The sequence below is a fragment of the Struthio camelus genome, chromosome 8, assembly GCF_040807025.1.
Source record: "Struthio camelus isolate bStrCam1 chromosome 8, bStrCam1.hap1, whole genome shotgun sequence".
Lineage (NCBI taxonomy): Eukaryota > Metazoa > Chordata > Aves > Struthioniformes > Struthionidae > Struthio > Struthio camelus.
The window spans coordinates 4,384,535-4,403,540 of record NC_090949.1 but is presented as its reverse complement, the minus strand read 5'-3'; the positions used below and the strand labels follow the sequence as shown (position 1 = coordinate 4,403,540).

The following is a 19,006-nucleotide window of genomic DNA, read 5'->3' as shown; positions in this document are numbered from 1 at the left end:
GAATGATAGTTCTCATGTAGATTCCTTTTACTCTCTTTTTGACAGGAGTGAAAAATGAAGCAAATCTGCAAAGCTGGCTGCCATTCCCATGGAACAAGAAAGGAAAAAAAACTAACAAAAATGTGACTGAAAACAGCTACTGTGTGATGTGACTACTAGTACTGTGCCACTTCATTTCCTTTTTCTCTTTAAAATGAAGATGGTCCTTGGACTCAAAGACTTAATGAGCCATATTTCATTCTTAGGAAAAAAAAAAGTTCAGAAAATAATTTGAGATTTAGGGTCAAGTGATTAACATGTGTACAGATATGCTTCAGCGAAAATCAGTAGAGCTAGGCCAATTTTCAGAAACATAAGGCCAGAGAAAGTCTTACCAGCTACTTGCGTAGTGTCATAAGACAGGCAGAAAGGTTCCTATGTAGTTTTATATAAGCTATTAAGCAGGCTCTCTGGGTATGTTTATAAATTGCACCCATATTCAATCCATTTATGTTTTTGCTTCCACTTGTCTACATTAGGACCTCCTCTTTTGAAATAAGTAGAGTTGCACTGGCATAAAACCAGTCTGAGATCCGACTCTCCTCTGTTAATGGTATAAGTCAGGCAAATCAAAATGAGCTAATGCCATGAAAGATGATTACACCTAGCAGCTACCCCTTCCAAACCAGCTCCCTAGCGATTCAGAACAAATAGGCACTGAGACAGTGATAAATGCTGGCTGTATTTCATCAAGAAAAAAGAGGCCAGAAGTAGGTGTTCTTTGGGAATACCCGGAGAGATGCCCAGGGGCGTTTTAACCATGGGGTTTGAGCGTGGGCATCCCAATCAGCCACTGCTGCCCCTGTGACTTTTGCTGTTATTTTCAAGAGTGGTCATCAGAGAACCAATGAATAGGCCTATGCAGCAGACACTTGCAAATGGTTTGGTGTGGTACAGCATGTTGTTTCAGGCCAGTTCCATCTATCTAATCTATTCACTACAACAATGGAAGAAGAAAAGACTGAAGAAAGAGTGATTAATTTTTCTCTATTTAGATGACCTATGTTCTTTCACTCTGCAAGGCTAAATAACACAATTCAAGATGTGCTGGTCTGTGATAGAATGAGACCTTTTAAAGCGTAGGAAAATCTGCTTTCGATATCTATTGTTAAGCATTATTTTAGTCAATGAAAACAAAGTGTGCTTGGGTAGCTGCCCAGAAGACATGTGATTTCAGGGCACTGCTATTTTCTTTTTGATGAGGACAAAGCTAGCTTTTTTTCTTCTTTCATGTCATGGTTGGATAAAGTGTTGCCGTCAGTATGGATGATGTGAACTGACTCAGTCTCCTTTGATATGTGTAGGGCAGCTCTACATGTCCACAGATGGAATAGTGGAAGCTGTTTTTGTATATAACACTGGAGTCTCCTATTTGGGCTAATTAAAACTCACATAAACTACCTAAATTCTGTTAGTCATTTGAAGGTCCAGTAAAAATTCCAACAAAAAATAAACTCGATATCCTGTTTCTAGATGTGTGTGCATTGTGCAGCTTAAGTTGTTTTTTATCAGAATCATTTAGGAGAGAACTAGGCATTTCCTGGTATAACGGATGATATTAAGACAATGAGAAGGTTGGGTTTCGTGTTATTTACACTGTTGATTAGCTTGTGGGGGGGGGGGGGAAGGTAGAAGAGTAAAGTAGATGAACACAAACAGAAATGTGGCAACATCAATGGCTGTGCAATAACTTGCATTTATGGAATAATAGACTTCCTTTCTCTCCTTCTTGTACCCGCTTCTCCTTTTTGCCAGTGTTAAACTGCAAGAATTGCATGACCTCGTTTTGTTGCCTGTGTGATTTCTTGACTAAATCTGTCGTGATTTCCTGCGTTCTCAGTTTGGTGTCATGTTTAGCGTTGGTGGGCGAACCTCAAAAGGTTCAGATTGTGGATGCAGATCAGATAAGCAGTGAAGTTATCTAATCAAATTAAACCTCATGGGTCTGCAGTCTGGTCCTTTCTGCTTCTGGTTATGTTGAAAATACCTTAACGCCTCTATTTTGATATTTCTGCCCAAATATTTCAGACGCACCAGGAAGTTTAGTGCCTGCTAGTATTTTAGATGGGCAAAGTTGTGGATGAGGAATATCTTGTTGTTTTTGCCTATCTTTATTCTGAACGTGAGTAAAGATTCTTTGTCAGTGCCCTATTCTGCTATATGACTTCTGTTTCATGACTTCTAAAATGCTTTTATAAATACTGATGAATTAGACCGCGCGTTACTCTGAGCCAGCTATGACTATGAAGCAGTAGTCACTAAATACCAGTAGTATTTAGTGTAACTGAGAAACCGAGCCCTTTATGTTTGTTGTACAGAGGGAGAGACTGAGGTACAGATAGATTTAATTATTTTTCAGTCAGGTGAGTTATTGAATAAGCCGGGATGGGAATCCAGATTTTTCTGACTTCCAGCTTTGTGTCAGCAGCCAAACTAACCTCCTCAGACAGCAGTTTCTTCCAGTGCCGCTTGTGCTTGTGTGTGCCAGCTGTTACCGTTACAGGCCAGAAGTGCTATAACGTGAGCCAGAGGTAAAACTTACTGGTGGCCTTCCTGCATCCCCCAGATGTGGCCCTTTAGGAACAGGTATGCCACAGAAGATCAAAGAACTCTGTCTAGATGAGCATCACATCTGCAAAAAAGACCATTGTCAGATGCTTTGGAGAATCCCAGACTCCGCCAAAATTAACTGAATTATACAGCCCTGTTCCGTCAGGTGGGCAGGTCCTGCCCAGAAGCTGAGGCTTTGATAGCCCATCTGATTTTTGATCTAATCAATGTACTGCAGATGTGATTCTTATTTATATCAATGTCTAATTCTTGTCTAAAGCTTAGTTGTCCTGCTTGCTGCAGCTTTGGCTTTGAACGGAGTCCGACCGTACAAGTTAAAAAGAAAAAAAAAAAAAAAGGCAAATTTTTTTTCTATTCTATATATGTTTCTTTGTGTATTTGCATTTAACGAGTATGTTTCTTCATACAGTTTATCTGTATTGGTGTGCTTTGTTTTTTTCTGTTTTTCTACTGGCTAGAGCAAAGAACTGCGAGTCAACATTTCTAGGATTTATTCCTGGCTCTTCCACTGAAACTCTCCTAGGATTATAATTGCTAGTGTTTCAATTCCTGCTCTGCGATCACATTCAACCTTGTAACATTTCATCCTTGCTTCTTAGAGAATTGTGGGATGTTTAATTCAGTAAAAGTCTGCAAAATGTGATGAGACCTGATGAAGAATGTAACAAAAGTGCTGAACATTAGAAAAACAAGTTGTAATGTCCCAAACTATGCTGGAGTTAACAGAGGGTCCTTTGTGCGCAAATGGTTTGCCTACAAAGTCAGAATATAATTGAAGGTAATTCATTGTTTCGTACAATCCTTTGATGCGCTTCAGTATGAAGGATGTAGTGTGAAACCATATTCTTCTAAAAGAAAAATTAAAGCAGATTTGGTTGAGAAAGATGTACATCTGGTGTTGTCGTGCCTTTTACAAAGGAACTCAAGCTTTTACATCCCAGAGTGGGAGAAGAATCTTACTGTGACATAGGAAATGCTTAAAGAACTGGAATTCTCTTTGTCTGTAGGATTTCAAATGCTTTAGCAGGACTGTGTCTGGATTTCTCATCAGCTCTTAAGAGAATACCTTGGGTGGTTTATAATAGCAGTTTCAAAGGCAATGCAGAATGGCTTTTGTGTGTTTGGATGTTGGTGTATTGGTCCTTGAATATATGTATTTTTTGAGGTTAAGGGTGAAAATTTGACAGCTATGGCTGCTATCTAATTGACCCTTCTTATCTCCCAATTTTTTTAATATGCAAATACTTGATAACTGAAGTTATACAGTGCAGTGTCTCCATTTTGGTACCACTCTGGAATGCACCAGATGAAATATTTTGCTGCCTCTGAGTTTCCCAGCCTGCACAATTTATTATATCACTTGCTGTGCACAGGACACAGGTTTCTTTTTTGCTCCGTAGTACCGTAACTCATTGTTTCAGTGTCTGTGATCATAGTTTCTACTAGTACCTAGAATACAGATTAGATCCATTAAAGCATTTTGTTTTCTTCTTCTGTTTTCCAATCCATCTCTTAAGTTTTTTGAGAAAGGCATTTTTTTCAATCATATGCTTTGTAACACTGAACAGGTAGTAATTTCCTCTTCCCCGTTCTGCATTCCTAGGGTGATTTTCTCCTGTCCTCATCTGAATTTAACAGGGGATTAGGCACTCTGAATATCTCTCTCTCTCTCTCTCTTTTTTTTTTTTTTTTTTTTTAAAAACTGCAAAGACATAACGCAAATTAAACTGACCTTGTTAAACAAAATGTCTGATGAAACTAAAAATACATGACAATAAAGCTTATTTTCAAAATGTGAATAGAAAACAAATAGAACTCAGCCTGGGAAGCATGCAGCTGTCTTCTTTTGGATCACGTGTCATATCCTGAGTCGCAAAAAAAGCTAGATTGCCACCCAACATGTGGTTTTGTTGTGATAGCAATAATGTTATTCTTTATAAAGCGTGATTCCTTTACATGGAAGAAAATCTGCTGTTTTAGTTGCTTTTTATAATATAGTTGAATATCTCTGCAGAACCTTCAATCCAGTGACTTCAAAGTACTCTGCAGAAGTGGAACTAAACTCTTTGGGAGAGGGAGAGTGTAGCTGTATTTATTTGTAAAGTGTCTGACTCAGAGGATGAGAACTTGCTTTACGTATTCCATCATAATATGTGTGAGAAACGAGAATATTTTCCAGTCTTGGCGGGCAAGAATGGGAAGCCCAAAGAGATTCCTTCCTTTGTGGGGAGATGGCCACCGCTTGAACAGTTACCGTTTGTAGAAAATAGGATCTTTGGGATAACATATTTATTTTGTCTGATTTGGAAGGAGGAAGAGATGGTGCATGAAGGACCATACTCTGCTGTGAAGTAACTGAAGTTTCCTACTTTCCTGCATGAGGTAACAAAGAGATGTTTACAAATCAGAAGGATTTAGTTTTTCTTCAAAAATTGATTTTAGTTCCAACAAACTTGTGTTTTGCGTTTGACTTCATGCGAATGAAAAGTCCTCTGCATCCTGCAGGCATTTTGTTTTCGTTTTTGAAACTGCCATTCACGTTCTTGTTCATTCTGTTAACACAAATGTATTCCAGCGATTTACAGCTTGCAGAGCCCCCAGCAGTAGCGGTGAGCCTCTGGCTGGGGGCAAACGTGGCAGAGTCTAGGAAGAATTCTGCTGGAAGTTGTTTCTCAGTTTTAATGAAAGATGTTTTGAACCCAAGGTATTTCTAATGAACTGCAGTGGGCTCAACAGATGACTAATTTTCTGATTACAAGCTTTGCATCTGAAAAATTGTGGACCTGTTCTAAGTGTTATCTATGTTTTAAATGTAGGTAAACCCAGGAAACTTCGTGAAATCATTCAAGTTTCCCAGAATTATGCAAGGTAGTGCCAAAGCCCTGGCTCCCAGTCTTCAGTAATTGATTGTATTAATTACCTTCGTGTTGTAGTGTTCCCCTTTGACCTAACCAGTTAGCCTTTACCTTGGGTTCTTAAACATTTTTCTTATTAGGAAGAAATATTCATTGGAGCCAGACAGTTTTCTAAACTCAGTTCTGCTGGTTTATAAAATGTGCCTTCAAAGAAACAACTTCCTCTACAAGAGGATTCAAACTGCAGGGGAGTGTTTTTCCTTTGGTTTCCAGCCTTTTTTACAGGTAACACTTTTCCCACCCTCTAACGATTTCCTCTCAGTCATTGCACAGCTTCCATGTTATCTGCCTGCTACCATGTTTCTTCTTACTGTTCTTCTCTTCATATAAATCAGTCAAGGGATATGTAATGCCCCTTGTATTAAAACCCAAGTTAAAAGTCAAAATTTCTACTTAGGGTGGCAAGTAAATTTGTCTGAGATGCCCAATGCTTAGCTGTCTTGCATTCTCTTCTGTTGAAACGTACTGCCCCTGTAGTAAAAATGAGTGAACAGGGTATGAATCCACTTCTGAGTTATCTAAACTTGCAGTCCACTCTATGAGTATAAATGGAAATCACCAGCGGAGTGTGTGTTAATATGGGGGTTGTAAATGACTACGCATCCTCCCATCCCAAAGTCTGCAGCTCAGTTCTTTCAGGGAAGCCTGTTCTTCAGTTCTGTAAAACCTTTCCAAAGGTCTGTATTTCAGCTTGTGGTTGTCTTCAGAATCAGCTCTATATTGCCTTTGTTTATTTTGGTAAGTACTGTATAAAATCCCTTTCACACCTAAGAAGTATCATAAAAATCAGCATTTGGATGGAGAAGAGAATTACTTCGGTGCCCCCACAGTGAGGAAGACTTCCAGTTGGAGCTCCAAAAGTTTTCTCCTCTGCTTTCCTCCAGCAGGCTAGTTGGAATGGACACTCTGGTTGCACAGTAAATGCCAGTGGCAGGGACCGGCCACAACATATGTTGTCTTTTGCCTGGGCTACGTGGGAAGGAGGGCAGCATTAAGGTATATGTAAGGCAGTTTGGTTATGTAGAGGAAGGGATACGAGGGCTTGGGACGCGCATTGATAGGGAGCTAGGCTTCATTCTTCTTTCGCTCACAAAACCAGTTTGTTTCAGCTCTGGATTATGGGGTTTCAGGATAATCCAAGTCTCCAGATTGCTTTGGGTCTCTTCCAAAACTCCAACTATGAGGCTGACTGAGGTCCGTAGATTACACCCTAGTATGCATTTTTACACGCTCTCAATCATGGACACCAGTACTAATGAAGCCTGTTTTTGTTTACTAATTTGCATTCTGTGAGTGATTGATTTTGGATTCGAAAAAGATGTGTGCTCAGAATGAAGTGTTTCACAAGGTTTGGGGCATTTTATATCAATGGGATGCTAAAGGGGTCTTTCTCTTCTTTCCGGCTGCAGATTTCCATGAACTGTATAGCAGTTTAAATTTCTGTTAAATCTGCCTTGAATCCACTGGTTAAGGGGGAGCATGGCAGGCAATGTGATTGCAGGAACACAAGGCAAATCAGGCTAAAAAGAAAGCAAGTAAACTGATCTAATTCCTTCAGTGCTGTTTTACAGGGTTAGCCAGCTGAGCACTCAGAGGAAGGTTGATCTTCCCACCATCTCATCAGGTTCTAGCCGCTGCAGTTATGTGTTTTATGTCTCCCTATTAACTTACAAACCTGCTAAGGTATTCTGGACTTAGAGTTTCTTCTTCAGCATGTACGTAGTACCTCTGTAGCTTCAGGTCTAAGGAAAAATCAGTCTGTAGTTGACGCACCTTGTCCTTGTTCAGTAAACTTAAGGTATTTGAGTAAATTATCTGTGGCAGCAAACACTGATTGCTACATCTCAGCTGATATCTGCACACCTTGGGGCCCTTCTTGAGCTACTGCTCTGTAGATGCTCTCCCCATTTTAATGGTACCCTTCTTTGCAATGGAGGTGTGATAAACTGGAAAAATTCCTCTATGGTCTTCGATTAATATTGTTTAATGTGCCATTTACCCGACTCTGCGCTGTATTGTTGCTGACCTGAATACCTAGATCAAAGGAGGCTGTAAAGGGATTCTTCAAATAATTGAGCAGAAAAGGTAAAGCAGTGACCTAGATAAGAAACATTCTCACAAGCACAATAATCATGTTATAGTTGTGAAGAGGGATTCCATAGTCCCACCCTGGTGACTGTCTCCCAGAGAGACCAATTAAGTTTTGCCAAGGATTCTCTTTGTTAACCTACCTGTTTAATATCTGCATTTGATCTAGGTGGTGTACTTCATTCTTGTACAAGCAGTGGAGACTAACAAAGCTTATGGAGGACAGACCTGTTAGCGAAGGTAAAAGATCTGTTGCCGTGTGGCTGTTATGAGAGATGGATAGCAGTGTATTTTGATCCTGAAACGACACATCATTGGAACGCAATATTATGTTGTGGCTTTTTTTCTTGAACTTTCTCATTAAAAAAGCAGGAATAGGCAAGTTATATGTCCCATACGTTGTATGTGTGCAATTTGTTTTAATGTTTTGTGTTAATGAACATTTTACACAATCAACTGAATGTTACTTTACTACTGAATGGAATATTTGTTTCCATTCTCCTCTTCTAAATACTGTTGGAGGAACTGCTGTCCTCATCCCCTATCTGAGGGCTGAACTGGAGGAATTTGCCATTTGCTTACTGAGTGGGCTGAGAGCTGGCAACAGGTTACAGTGAGGGAAATCTGTGCATAATTTAAGAAAAGGAGGTGGGGAGTGAAGGAAATGGACCCATCCTGTCATTCAGATGCAAGAGGTGGGAGTGTTGTGATGATAACAGCCTCGGGAAAAGGACAAGCCTTCAAAATACAAGCTGATTGCCTTAGAGGTATAGCACTTGCTATCTCTCTACTCTGCCCCCCTCGCCAAACCATTAGTTGCCTATGCTATTGTAAAACGGGGTTAGTTAGTATTATCTAGATGTGATTAGTGATGAGAGGCAATTAAAAAGCTCACCTTTCCTTAAAAGGAAGAAAGGGTCAAAGCTGGAAAAAATGGGAAAATGGAAGGCTGGCGTTTTATCCAGTATCAGTGTAGTAAAAGAACAAGTATACATCTTTGTCTGAACCCAATTATCAGCCTTGCTCGACTTCCCCAGAGATTTAACTGTTGGGTTTCTTCCAGAACTCAGCTATGATCTCAGATGCTTTGCATTTTGAGATTTAAATGTAAGGAAGTTAACAAGTAATATATGGATTTTCAAATTAAAGCCTGAGGAGCAGTCTGATTTAGAATAGCAGTACATCCGGGTTGTAATCTGTGCATGAAATATTGGCTTTCTCTACACTGGGATGAAAACAACATATCAATATGTATGGCACAAATGTGTTTAAACACAGATGTTGCTAACTGGGTTCTTGCATGTTTTCCCTGTCCTTTACGGAAAGAAGGATTTTTTGAGAGTCGTGCTAGCCAATTTGTGTTAGACTAACCTGCTGTATAAATGGAAATTGTGGTTCTCAGGAAAAAAAAAAAAAAAAAAAAGTATATTACCATAATCTAGAAGAGACTGGGGAGACGGGCTAAAATTTGGGTGGTAATAATTGCAGGGCCAGTATGGCTCTTCTCCAGAGTAGGAAGGGATTTAAAGTAAACCTCTTGGTGTTTGGATTAACTGGACAATATTCTTATGTGTCTGAATAACAACCGTTGGGATTATACCCATGTAACTGTCAATCCCATCTGTCAGGCCTTCCCTTACCCCCTGAAATACGGGTGACATCAACATTTAAAAATTAATAATGTTTGCATTATCTTAATTTCTTAGGTGGCAAAGGATTTATTGAGGGAGCGTGTTCAGTTGTTGGAAAACAGCATCTTATTTGTTTGTAAATGAAAGGCAAGAATTTTCAGGGAACAATCAGGAGGTTTTCCAGGGGAAACACTGAATAGGATAAAATCATGACATATGTCAGGACTGCTGCCTGGATCACGTGTATGAGGACACATGACTGATCTGGAAAACTTATACTCGAGTCTCAGCACTTTAACAACCTGGTGATAATGTAGAATGTTTGTCTGTTGCTTTGCATTCCTATTGCTATTTGTTAGTGCTAGAGGGCTCGGGCCATTGTAGCAAGTGCTGCTAAATCCCGTTACCCAGGCCGTTCTTGCACAGTCTTTATAATAGGTCAGCTTTCCTCATTGAAGGTGCTGGTCTGGTTGCTACTTGATATGAAGCTTTTCCACAGCATTGGTGGGAATTGGATCAGATTGTTAATCAGATGCATTTTATCATGAGAGATTGAATGTATTGATTTAAAAAAACGAGCTGAAAATGAGCTGTCTTGCAAAAGTCATCGTGTGTTATTGTCAATAATTCTTTGTTGCTTTCGGGCCTCCATTTCTTTTTGTAAAGATTTGTTCCTAGGCCGCCAGGCCTGAACGGAGAATAGGAAGTCATTCCAGCTGTTTTCCTTGTGTTGGCACTCAGTGCTGAACAGGAATTGCTGAGCAAAGAACATCATTTCCCAAGAGAGGTTTGCTGGGGTAGTACAAAGGCAGTCTGGATTTTTTTTTAATTAAAAGTTCCTGCCAAATACTATCATCAAGGGCTGGGGAAGGGAGGGAGTGAAGGAAATACATGAAGTCTGGAGTCCACTTGGAAGAGCAAGAAACCTGCCTGAGAAAGGAAAAGAGCAATATTTTTCTCTGGTGAACTCTTGCTTTTTGACATATAACCACATAGCCAGAAAAGAGAACTGCTGTGTTTTTTGTTTGATTTTTTTTTTTTTTTAATATCCTCTCCTGTGAATCTTGGTTCTGTCTATTGCTTCTCCAACTAGACTGGAATAATTGTGCAACTTTGCTCTTGGTTTTGGACTAGCTAGTGGAACAAAAAATAAGCAGAATTCCTTCTCTTAAGTGGGTGCCAAATTATCAGCTGACACATCATGCCACGTAATGGTGATAACTGCACGTCTGGTCATGGCTTGCAGTGAGCTTAAATGCTCTTTAAGTAAATAAATAAGCAAAAAAGAGCAATGACTTCTTTGCTTTCCATTTGCTTTGCAAAAGAAAGGTTAAGAAAACAAGTCATAAAGAGTACCTGACAGGTTTTGGGGGGAAGAGGAAGATACGGAGCCATGTCACCCCTTGCTTGCTAGGTTTAATCCAGGATAAATCTGTAATGACTGAAACAGCGCTACTTGATGCTGTCTGGTGTTGGATAGGAGGTGCATCCGATGGTTTATCCCCGTCTTCAGTGCACTGGGGACCTCTTTACAAACTCCTCCATTGTATTTGATGCTTTGTGGTATTTTTGTTGGCAGTATTACTAGAGAATTGCCTTGCTGTTTGAATAGTTTCCTCTAGCCAGGCAGTTTCAGGTAAGATTTCCTTATGGATTGAAGACTGTGTGTTTTAGTTCATACTTGAAGGATGCTACAAAATCCCTCTCACAGGATTCTTTAATGTGGAAGGCAGCTGTGCCTATACCAAGACTGGAAGATCTCCCTTCTAGAGCAAATATGGCTCCTGACAGGTCAGTTGTGGACAGCTATGCAGTAACTTTTTGTGGGAGAAGTTCCTCCGTGGATCATGTCACTGTTCAGTTTATAACTCGAGGTGGAAAAATTTAATATTCCTTTGACGCTTTTTGGTTTTAGTGTTCTCTAATATAACTGCATGGTTATTAATTGCCTGTTCTAGGTTTTATTTTCCTGTCCAGTTCATCTCCTTAAGCACAGTAACATATTGCACAATTAATTTGTTGTTTATAATACCCTCTTTAAAGGAGTATCTTCCATCCTGTTTATTGGTGTGTTTCCAACTAATGCTTGGAAAAAATCAAACAGTTGGCTTCTGCTTGAACTTTTGTGTTATAGTATTCAGCCTTGGCCAAGTTTTAAATTCTTCCTCAGTTTTTACTGAGGCAAAAGTGTGTTTGACTTCAGCTAGAGCCTTGTACGTGTAAAAACTTCAGAATGTCGTCTCGTCTGGTTAGTAGTGACATCCCAATACAAAGGATAGGGTTTGAGTTTGCTAAGTAATGCCCTAATGCAAGCAGGCTGAATGCTTGTTCAGAAGCACAAAAAAGCAATCTACAGTCTCTACTGCTGGTCTTATCTTTTCTCTAATATAACTGGGTTTTTATTTTCATATATTGATTTTTAGGTAGGCATATATAATCTGAAGGACTTTTATTTGTCTGGTTTGTCAGATCTTTTGAAGATCTTGGAAATGTACTGAATCTGAGGCTTTATATACCTCAGATGTTCAGGTACTATGTAGAGCTGTCACTGCGTTGGGTGCTTTGAAAGTATCCTTTTATTTTACACGCCGTAATACACGCTAAACAGGTTTTTTTTGGGTCTATATTTTTACTTGGAGGCAGACAATGGGATTACTTCTTTAAACAGACCATTGAATCGTTTGTTGTCGTTACTTGTCTTTTTGCTGTCATGCACGCGGTTTCGTTTGTGCTTATGCAGATAAAAATTTTTCTAATGTAATATTTTAAACTTGAATTCTCTCTAAAATTTTCCACTCTGCTGGTATCTGAATACAAGAGGATTTCCCTTCACAGAGTTTTGTTTATGTTTTTGTTTTGCTTTTTGGACTTTGTCTAATTCTTCAGTAAAGATCAGCTGTTGGAAAATTGGGGGAACTTTCAAAATACGAGCCATTTCCTGGCATTGTCTAGAGCCTCAAGCACTGCGGACTTCGATCTCCTTCCTGTCTTTTGTTTCTGGGTTGATAATGTTGTCTTTAAATAAGTTCAAATAAAAATAGATGTGGTAGAGCTAGAAATAGAAACTAGTATCCTTAAGTGAATGTCTTTACTGTCTGAGCACAATGTGCCAATAATAATAAAACAACTTAATCCCAGAGGATACTAGACCATTTACAGCCTGTAGTTCTAATCCTGTCACCTTTCCCTTGCAAGCAAATCCACTGAAGTCACTAGGAGCACTTCTTCAAGGAAGCGATATATATACTATGCTGCTGCAGCAGCCAAGTAGCAAGAGCACAAGTAATAAGAGGAATTTTTCTTTAGCTGAGCATGCTTGAGCATACTCTTCCCAAAAATTCACAGATTTTTTTAGCTACATGTGCTTGATGATTTTAAAGCTATGTGAAACTTCTTTAAATGCATTGAAGTTGATAGTATTCTATTAATCTACATCAGAATGGCATCAAATTGCATTGATTATGTTGGGTGTCTGACCTTGTGGATCGACATTATCATCTGCTTATGCGTTACAGCAGTGCCTGTCTCAGCTAGGATTTAAATCCTCTTGTCCTGGACCTTTTGGAAGTGGGTAGAATCTGTCTCAAAAATGTAATGAAAAGCAAAAAGCAGCACGCAATAGGAAGGCTGTAGGACAAGGTGCAAAGGTAAATACCAACAAGAGCAAGTATTTATAGACCGCTAGTGATATGCATCAATTGGCAGTTGTAAATCATTGAAACTTTTGTTAATAGAAGAAATGTCTCACTGATGTCTCACAGGTTCTTTATGTAGCTGTTGCAAACTATAGAGATGCATTTTTGACATCAAAATAAAGGTCAATCTCAAAGGTGGTTTTATCATTTTGAAAGGGTTCTTTGAGTGTATATTGGTAGCACGGAAAAGAAAAATCCTAGAGGGGAACTTTTCCCTTGGGAGTTTGTGGCAGGCATTAATCTTTGAGAATAATCATCCGTGGAGGTGAGGGACAAAGAGGGAGCGTCAGAAAGACAGCTCTGAGTTTCTGAGGGATCTTAAAAGTGAATATTAAATAACTGCGTTTAGTGCAGCAGAAAGTGGGAGCTGCCAGAGGGATTCCGAGAAATGAAATGTCCGAAACAGTGGGAAAGAAAGTCTTAGAAATGCATTTTGAATGATCTGAAAGAGAGGAATATGGGCTTTGGAAATGGGCTTCAGAATTTGCAATAGGTAGAGGACAAGAGTCGTAACGGCATAAAAGGGAAAAGGTTGGGGCTGAGACTAGCTGGTAAAAGCATTTTTGTATCCCCTAGCAAAAGATGTCATCACTTTCAGGAACATCTTTAGTACCCATTTGCTTAATCTAGATACAGCCTGATCAAGGAAGTCTTAGCGCTGCATTTTACGTGTATAGCATGATCAAGAGGGGGAAGTACATGTGCCATATAGGTGGCTGGATTAGGCTGCTGCAATGGCAGTGCTTACTCTTTAATGTAGAGAAAGCAGAGATTTGGGTGTATGTAGCGATGCCGTTCATTCTGAGTGACAGGTATTGCATCTAATAACGTGACTGAGCATCCTCCTTATGTATATAATAATACAAGGGAGAAACGTAATGAACGTTAAAGCAAGCGTATTACTAGCTGCATTTCAAAACTGCCTTTCCATTATTCTTTTCAAATAGGCACAGAATTCTTCCTTCAAGGACCTGGTTCTTCACAGCGTTAATAGAAGACAGCGTAACAGCAACCATTTGAGCAACATCTGGGGCTGAAGTGTCTACACGGCCTGCTGAGGGCGAGTCATTGGTGTATGGGCTGTAGCACCTGACTATGCAATGTTTTAGAGATGGAGGAGGTAAAAGAACAAAACAAACCCCAGCCCTCCAAAATCTGGATTTTATTGTGCTGCACTAAAGATTTGCTTTCTTGTTCAGAGACTTCTGTGTTGAGGACCGTGGTAGTTGATACCTACCTAGATGAATTGTTCAAAAGTGGTATGTATGATGAGAAAACATTGCCTGGTTGCAGAGGGAGCAGTATGCATATTTCAGAAGTTAATTGTTACATATTTACTTATAATTCTTGTTCTTTGCCCCTCCCTGAAAATCTAAAGGGTGCTGAAAAGAAAACTGTATGGAGTAGGAGTCTAATTTAATGGTGCTTACTTGACTCTGCAGCAGGACTATAAGAGGATAATAAAATCCCTATAGGATTTGGTGAAATCAGGTGGACTGAATGTAGCATAAAAGAAAAGAAGGGACCCACAGATAAGCTGCATTCTTACTTCACTGCAAATATTTCCTTTCTAATCCAGTGAGGAGAAGAAAAAAGATGACAACTCTGGCTTACCATTGTTTGACCACTGGGAAGAAGTTAGGTTTAGTAGCCCAGGCCAGCTGGAAAATGAGATTCGTTTTCCTATCTGCACTTTGAGTTGAATGAAAGACTATATTTTGCTTTCTGTTATGCTAGTGGGAATCCTTTGCTGCCTTGGATTAATCCTGTTGTGATCTGAGACGACAGAGTTGCAGAGTGCCCATCTTAAGTGAAAGCCTGCAAGAATTTGTTTTGGATCTGGCTGAGACCTGAAATCTGTTCAGGGTGTTCAGTAGTCTTCGACATGCAGAAGACCTCTCTTATGTGCCTATTATTCAGTAGGCTTCTTAAAGTGGTATCTGGGAATCTGAGTATTTTAAAATATGTCCCGCAATAAAGTTTTTAAAGTTTAATGTCAGGGATCATATTAATATTTAATAATTAAATATTTAATATTTCAATTGAAATAAGATAAATTAACTATGATAGTAATACAAAGGTTTATGACTAATTTATCCCTATTGTTTTAATGACCTCTTAGAGGATGAGTGTTGTGTTTGTGTATAACTTTCAGAAATGCTGAGCTTTGCTTTGGGGTTCACAATTCACAAGATTGTTTTATGCTGATTTTCATCATGTTTTAGGCCTAAGGTGAGGGGTTGCTTTTGGAGGTTTAGACTGTGATCTCTAGCATATCTAATGCCTTTTAAAACATGATTGCTAGGACAGTAATTGCTGTAGGAAGAGAATTTAAAGTGAAACTCTTCATTTATTCTTTCTGGAAACTATGTTTGTATGACATGAATGAGTCAAACTTAAGACATGCCATCTGATTATAACTGAGTGGGTGGGAGGGACAAAGTCCTTGTGCTTTGAACTCATTAGATATAAATGCAGAGCGAGCTGGCAAAGCTCTTTTTGGAGGAGTGGGTGGCCCCAGACAGAGCAGAAATACTTCCAGTATCCTAAATGTAGATGTTAAAATATAATAATAAAGTCCAGTGTCCTCTGGAGACTGTTTGGATTAAAGGATACTGCAGTGATGCTGACTTTCAGAGGAGGAAATATTTCTTTTTAAGGGGAAAAGTGAAAAAGACCCGAGATTAAAAATTAAAGAGTTGGAAATCCTCATAGTCAGCACAGGTTTATACTGTTTAAGTATACTCCAACAAGGCCATAAAAGGCATACGTGCAGTATATCTCTAACCAAAGCAAAATGGAACAGAAATAGAAGGCAAGGAGAACAAAGTTATGATTGTAAATGGGGACTTCTGAGACACCATTTAATCAAATAGTTAAATTTCCGCTTCTGGAAACTGAAGCGTGTTAGAAAACAGCATGAAGCGTGGCACATAATTTGGGACTGGGGAGGAGGATTGAGTACCAAGTAGCCTATAGTGGTGAATAACAAATTTGAACATGTATTGAAAGAAAGAAGCTTCTTATGGAGAATCAGCCCATTTATGGTGATGAGAGAGCAGTTAAGGAAAATAAGAATTTTGCAAAATCAACCTGGTATTTGTTTGTGCCTTGACCAATTGAATTATTAGACCTTACTTAGATGCGAAAAAAGAACCAAGACCCAGAGAATGTTATCTTCTGAGTGACACTTGCGTGAGAGATCTGTTCAATTCATAAATCCGGAAAGGTTCTTTTTTCTTAATTCAGCCAATGCAAGCAAAATGACTCATTTGTATCACAGTTTTGCTAAGATTTTTGCCCATATTTGTTGTACTTGATTTGTGACACTTTCTCAGAGTGGAGGCAGAAAACTCAGTATTTACGATAATGATAATGGAAGTGTGTGTGTGTGTGTGTGTGTGTGTAAAATCAGAGAACCAGTCCTTTCCCTGAAAAATGAAGGAAAGAAATCGGTCAACTCCCTCTCCCTGTCTTCTCCTTTATATACACATTTGCCTATTCCTATTTGAACCAATAATAAGATAAAGGAATGTGGTCCTGTTGCTTACAAACAGAGCACTCTCAACAGCATAGGCAACTTCCCGTTCGTTATTACTGCTCCTATCCCCCAAGACAGCCTTGTGGTTTTGAGCATTGTGCAGTTTCAAAATTCTTTGCTTATGGCATCTTCAGGACGAAACCCGTGACCTCTTCTACTTGCTTTGTACTGTCTTCTTTGCAAAGAAATTACTGAGTGAAACGTCTTACCGTGTGACAATATATTTATGCTATATGTGTGTGTCTGTGTGTGTATTTAAAAAATCTTATATTTTATGATCATTTCATGAAATGATCAAATCATATATATAAAAAGAATATAAAAAAGTGTTACTGTGAAAGGATAGTCAACTCATGCAGCTCATATACAGTTCACGTGTAATTCCTATGCCTAAACTATTGGCTGACCAGGACGTGGCTGCGCTGATGCAGGGACCGTTGCATAATCCAAATCTCCCTTTTTTTCTGAAGTCACCAGGTTGTTCTGGAGCTCAGCTGTATGCCAAGGCCAGCCCATTTCTGCTGTGGCCAGGGAGGACTAACGTGGAGCCACTGCCCTTCTCAACCTCAAACACGTCTTGACCTCTTGCTTTTCCCCTTTCCTCACATAACTTATGACACTTCAGCAACTGAAGATTTTGGTATGAAGTTTATAAGGTTGGAAATTTGGTCGGCTCTTTTATGATGCTGTTATTTTGGTCACTGTATTTACAGGTATATAATGTTTTCTGGATGTACTGGCTTCCTGTTTTCAGTCTTCCAAAACTTTTTGTTGGAGGAGTGACTAATGATCTCTATTAGAGTTCTTTGTAGGCACTGGGGTTAGTTCTCGTCTCACAAGGGTGTCAATTGGGAGAAATGGAATTGACGTCAGGAGAATTACCCACAGTCAAATTTGTAATTAAGCAATGCCTTTTTGTATGATTAAAGTGTTTATTCTTTGCAGAAAGTTGTAAAATTGTTCAAAAGAGGCCCTTGGACTCTGCTCAGAGGTGAATTTTTTGGAAAGTTTGAGCAAAAACATTTCATCCATGTGTGAGTGTGAGGAGAGTGGAAAACTATTTTCCCCCTCCGTAAGACTTCTTGCTGCCTTCTTTTGAGCAGCTCTGCAGCGTGACTGGCGGAGGCCTGAAAATTTGGCATTGAAATAGCCCTAACTGTGAAGTGTCTTAGAGTTTTGGCTTTGACTGGACTGAGTTATGAGCCTTAGAAAATTACATATTGAGCATGCAGTTCAAGATTTAGTTTTTTGGGTTTTTTCCTGCAAAGCTTGTAAAGGGTACAGTCAAGAGGATTTGCTGTGAATGAACACCTGAGTAGCTATACAGTAAAAAATAATGAAATGTACTGCTTTGAAACAGAAGGGACATATGGGGCTGGGAAAGGAACAGAAAACCTTGTAAAGTGCTTACAACCTGAAGAAAAGTTTCTGTGCGTTTTGTGGAATTTGTGACTGACTAAAGCGTCTAGGGCCTGCTGTCCCTGCTCCTAAAGAGCAGAGAGAGAATCAGAGATGGGTTTTTGCAGACTTAGTGAAGGGCAGGTTTTAGAACAAGACTTTGAGATACATTGTCAGTACTTAAACTCACTCTGACAGTCCTTCTGGATCAAAAGGCTCAGGGGATGTGAAATAAAATATAATGTTTTTTTCTCCATATGATGTTGCAGATGGTGCAGTGATGTGACCATGGTTCTGCAAGCAGCATTGCTTTGAAGTCTTAACAAGTGAGACTCTCTGTATGCACTTGCTGTTCTTGAATGAAATAGATAGGTTACCTAGACCTGTTTCAAGATTATACAAAAAAAAAAAAAACACCTTACCTCCTGTTGGACAGCATAGTCTGTGAAATAGTGCATGCTTATCTAATTGCAATCACATGTGAAATGAGAGGTCAAGGGAAGGCTGGCTCTGCGTCCTTAACTACATATTTTTTTGACTTGCATTAGGGTAATTATGCAACCTTATGAATCATTAATTTAGTTTTATGCATGGGAGCTCTGCTGCATTTCCTCTAGCATTTTACAATGAAGCTATTTCAAATTACTTGAAGGCCTCTATTTAATTCCTAGTGTCAGTGAAGACAGATTATGATAAACTTGTATATCTGGTTCTTTAATGAGTTGCTGCTGTATTGTCACTTACCTCTTTCAACCCTGAACCCAGAGCGAATGTGGAACATTGTTTTCCCTTTTTGCACAGGGATAAAGGTTGCGAAGGTTGCAGGCAGCAGATCAGACATACTGCGTGTAATATAACTTTCCTTTCATGGACAAAGATGCTGAGATCTGTCCTCTCTATTCAAAACTTGCTTTGCTTAGTTAGTAGTTTGAAATTTAAATTTAATTTTTCATCCCAAGAATTCTTCTTCCTGGCTGACACATAGTGACGATGCATCTCGTTCATTTAAAGAATATAAATAATCCAAGTTAATTCGTTTTCAAATGAGGAAGACATAGGAACTAATGCACCTCTGTCATCCTCTAAATCAGCACACTGTATGTGCAAAGCACTGCTAATCTGCTGGCA

The 19,006-nt window shown here is 39.2% G+C and overlaps 1 protein-coding gene across 14 annotated transcripts in view; it reads left to right on the top strand.

Moving 5' to 3' along the window:
* Positions 1-19,006, top strand: part of RGL1 (ral guanine nucleotide dissociation stimulator like 1) — a 118,650-nt gene that overhangs the window by 14,849 nt on the left and 84,795 nt on the right. For 4 of the 14 annotated variants that reach the window (XM_068953614.1, XM_068953602.1, XM_009672673.2 and 1 more), the window contains exons 3-6: positions 4,921-4,992; positions 7,783-7,853; positions 13,887-14,059; positions 14,139-14,198. In XM_068953614.1, the coding sequence (XP_068809715.1) occupies positions 14,181-14,198 (18 nt within the window). In that variant the 5' untranslated portion in view covers positions 4,921-4,992; positions 7,783-7,853; positions 13,887-14,059; positions 14,139-14,180. Of the gene's footprint in view, positions 1-3,209; positions 3,389-4,920; positions 4,993-6,409; positions 6,522-7,782; positions 7,854-13,886; positions 14,199-19,006 lie in introns of those variants that run through there. The other 10 variants (XM_068953609.1, XM_068953607.1, XM_009672674.2 and 7 more) reach the window with 7 other exon arrangements.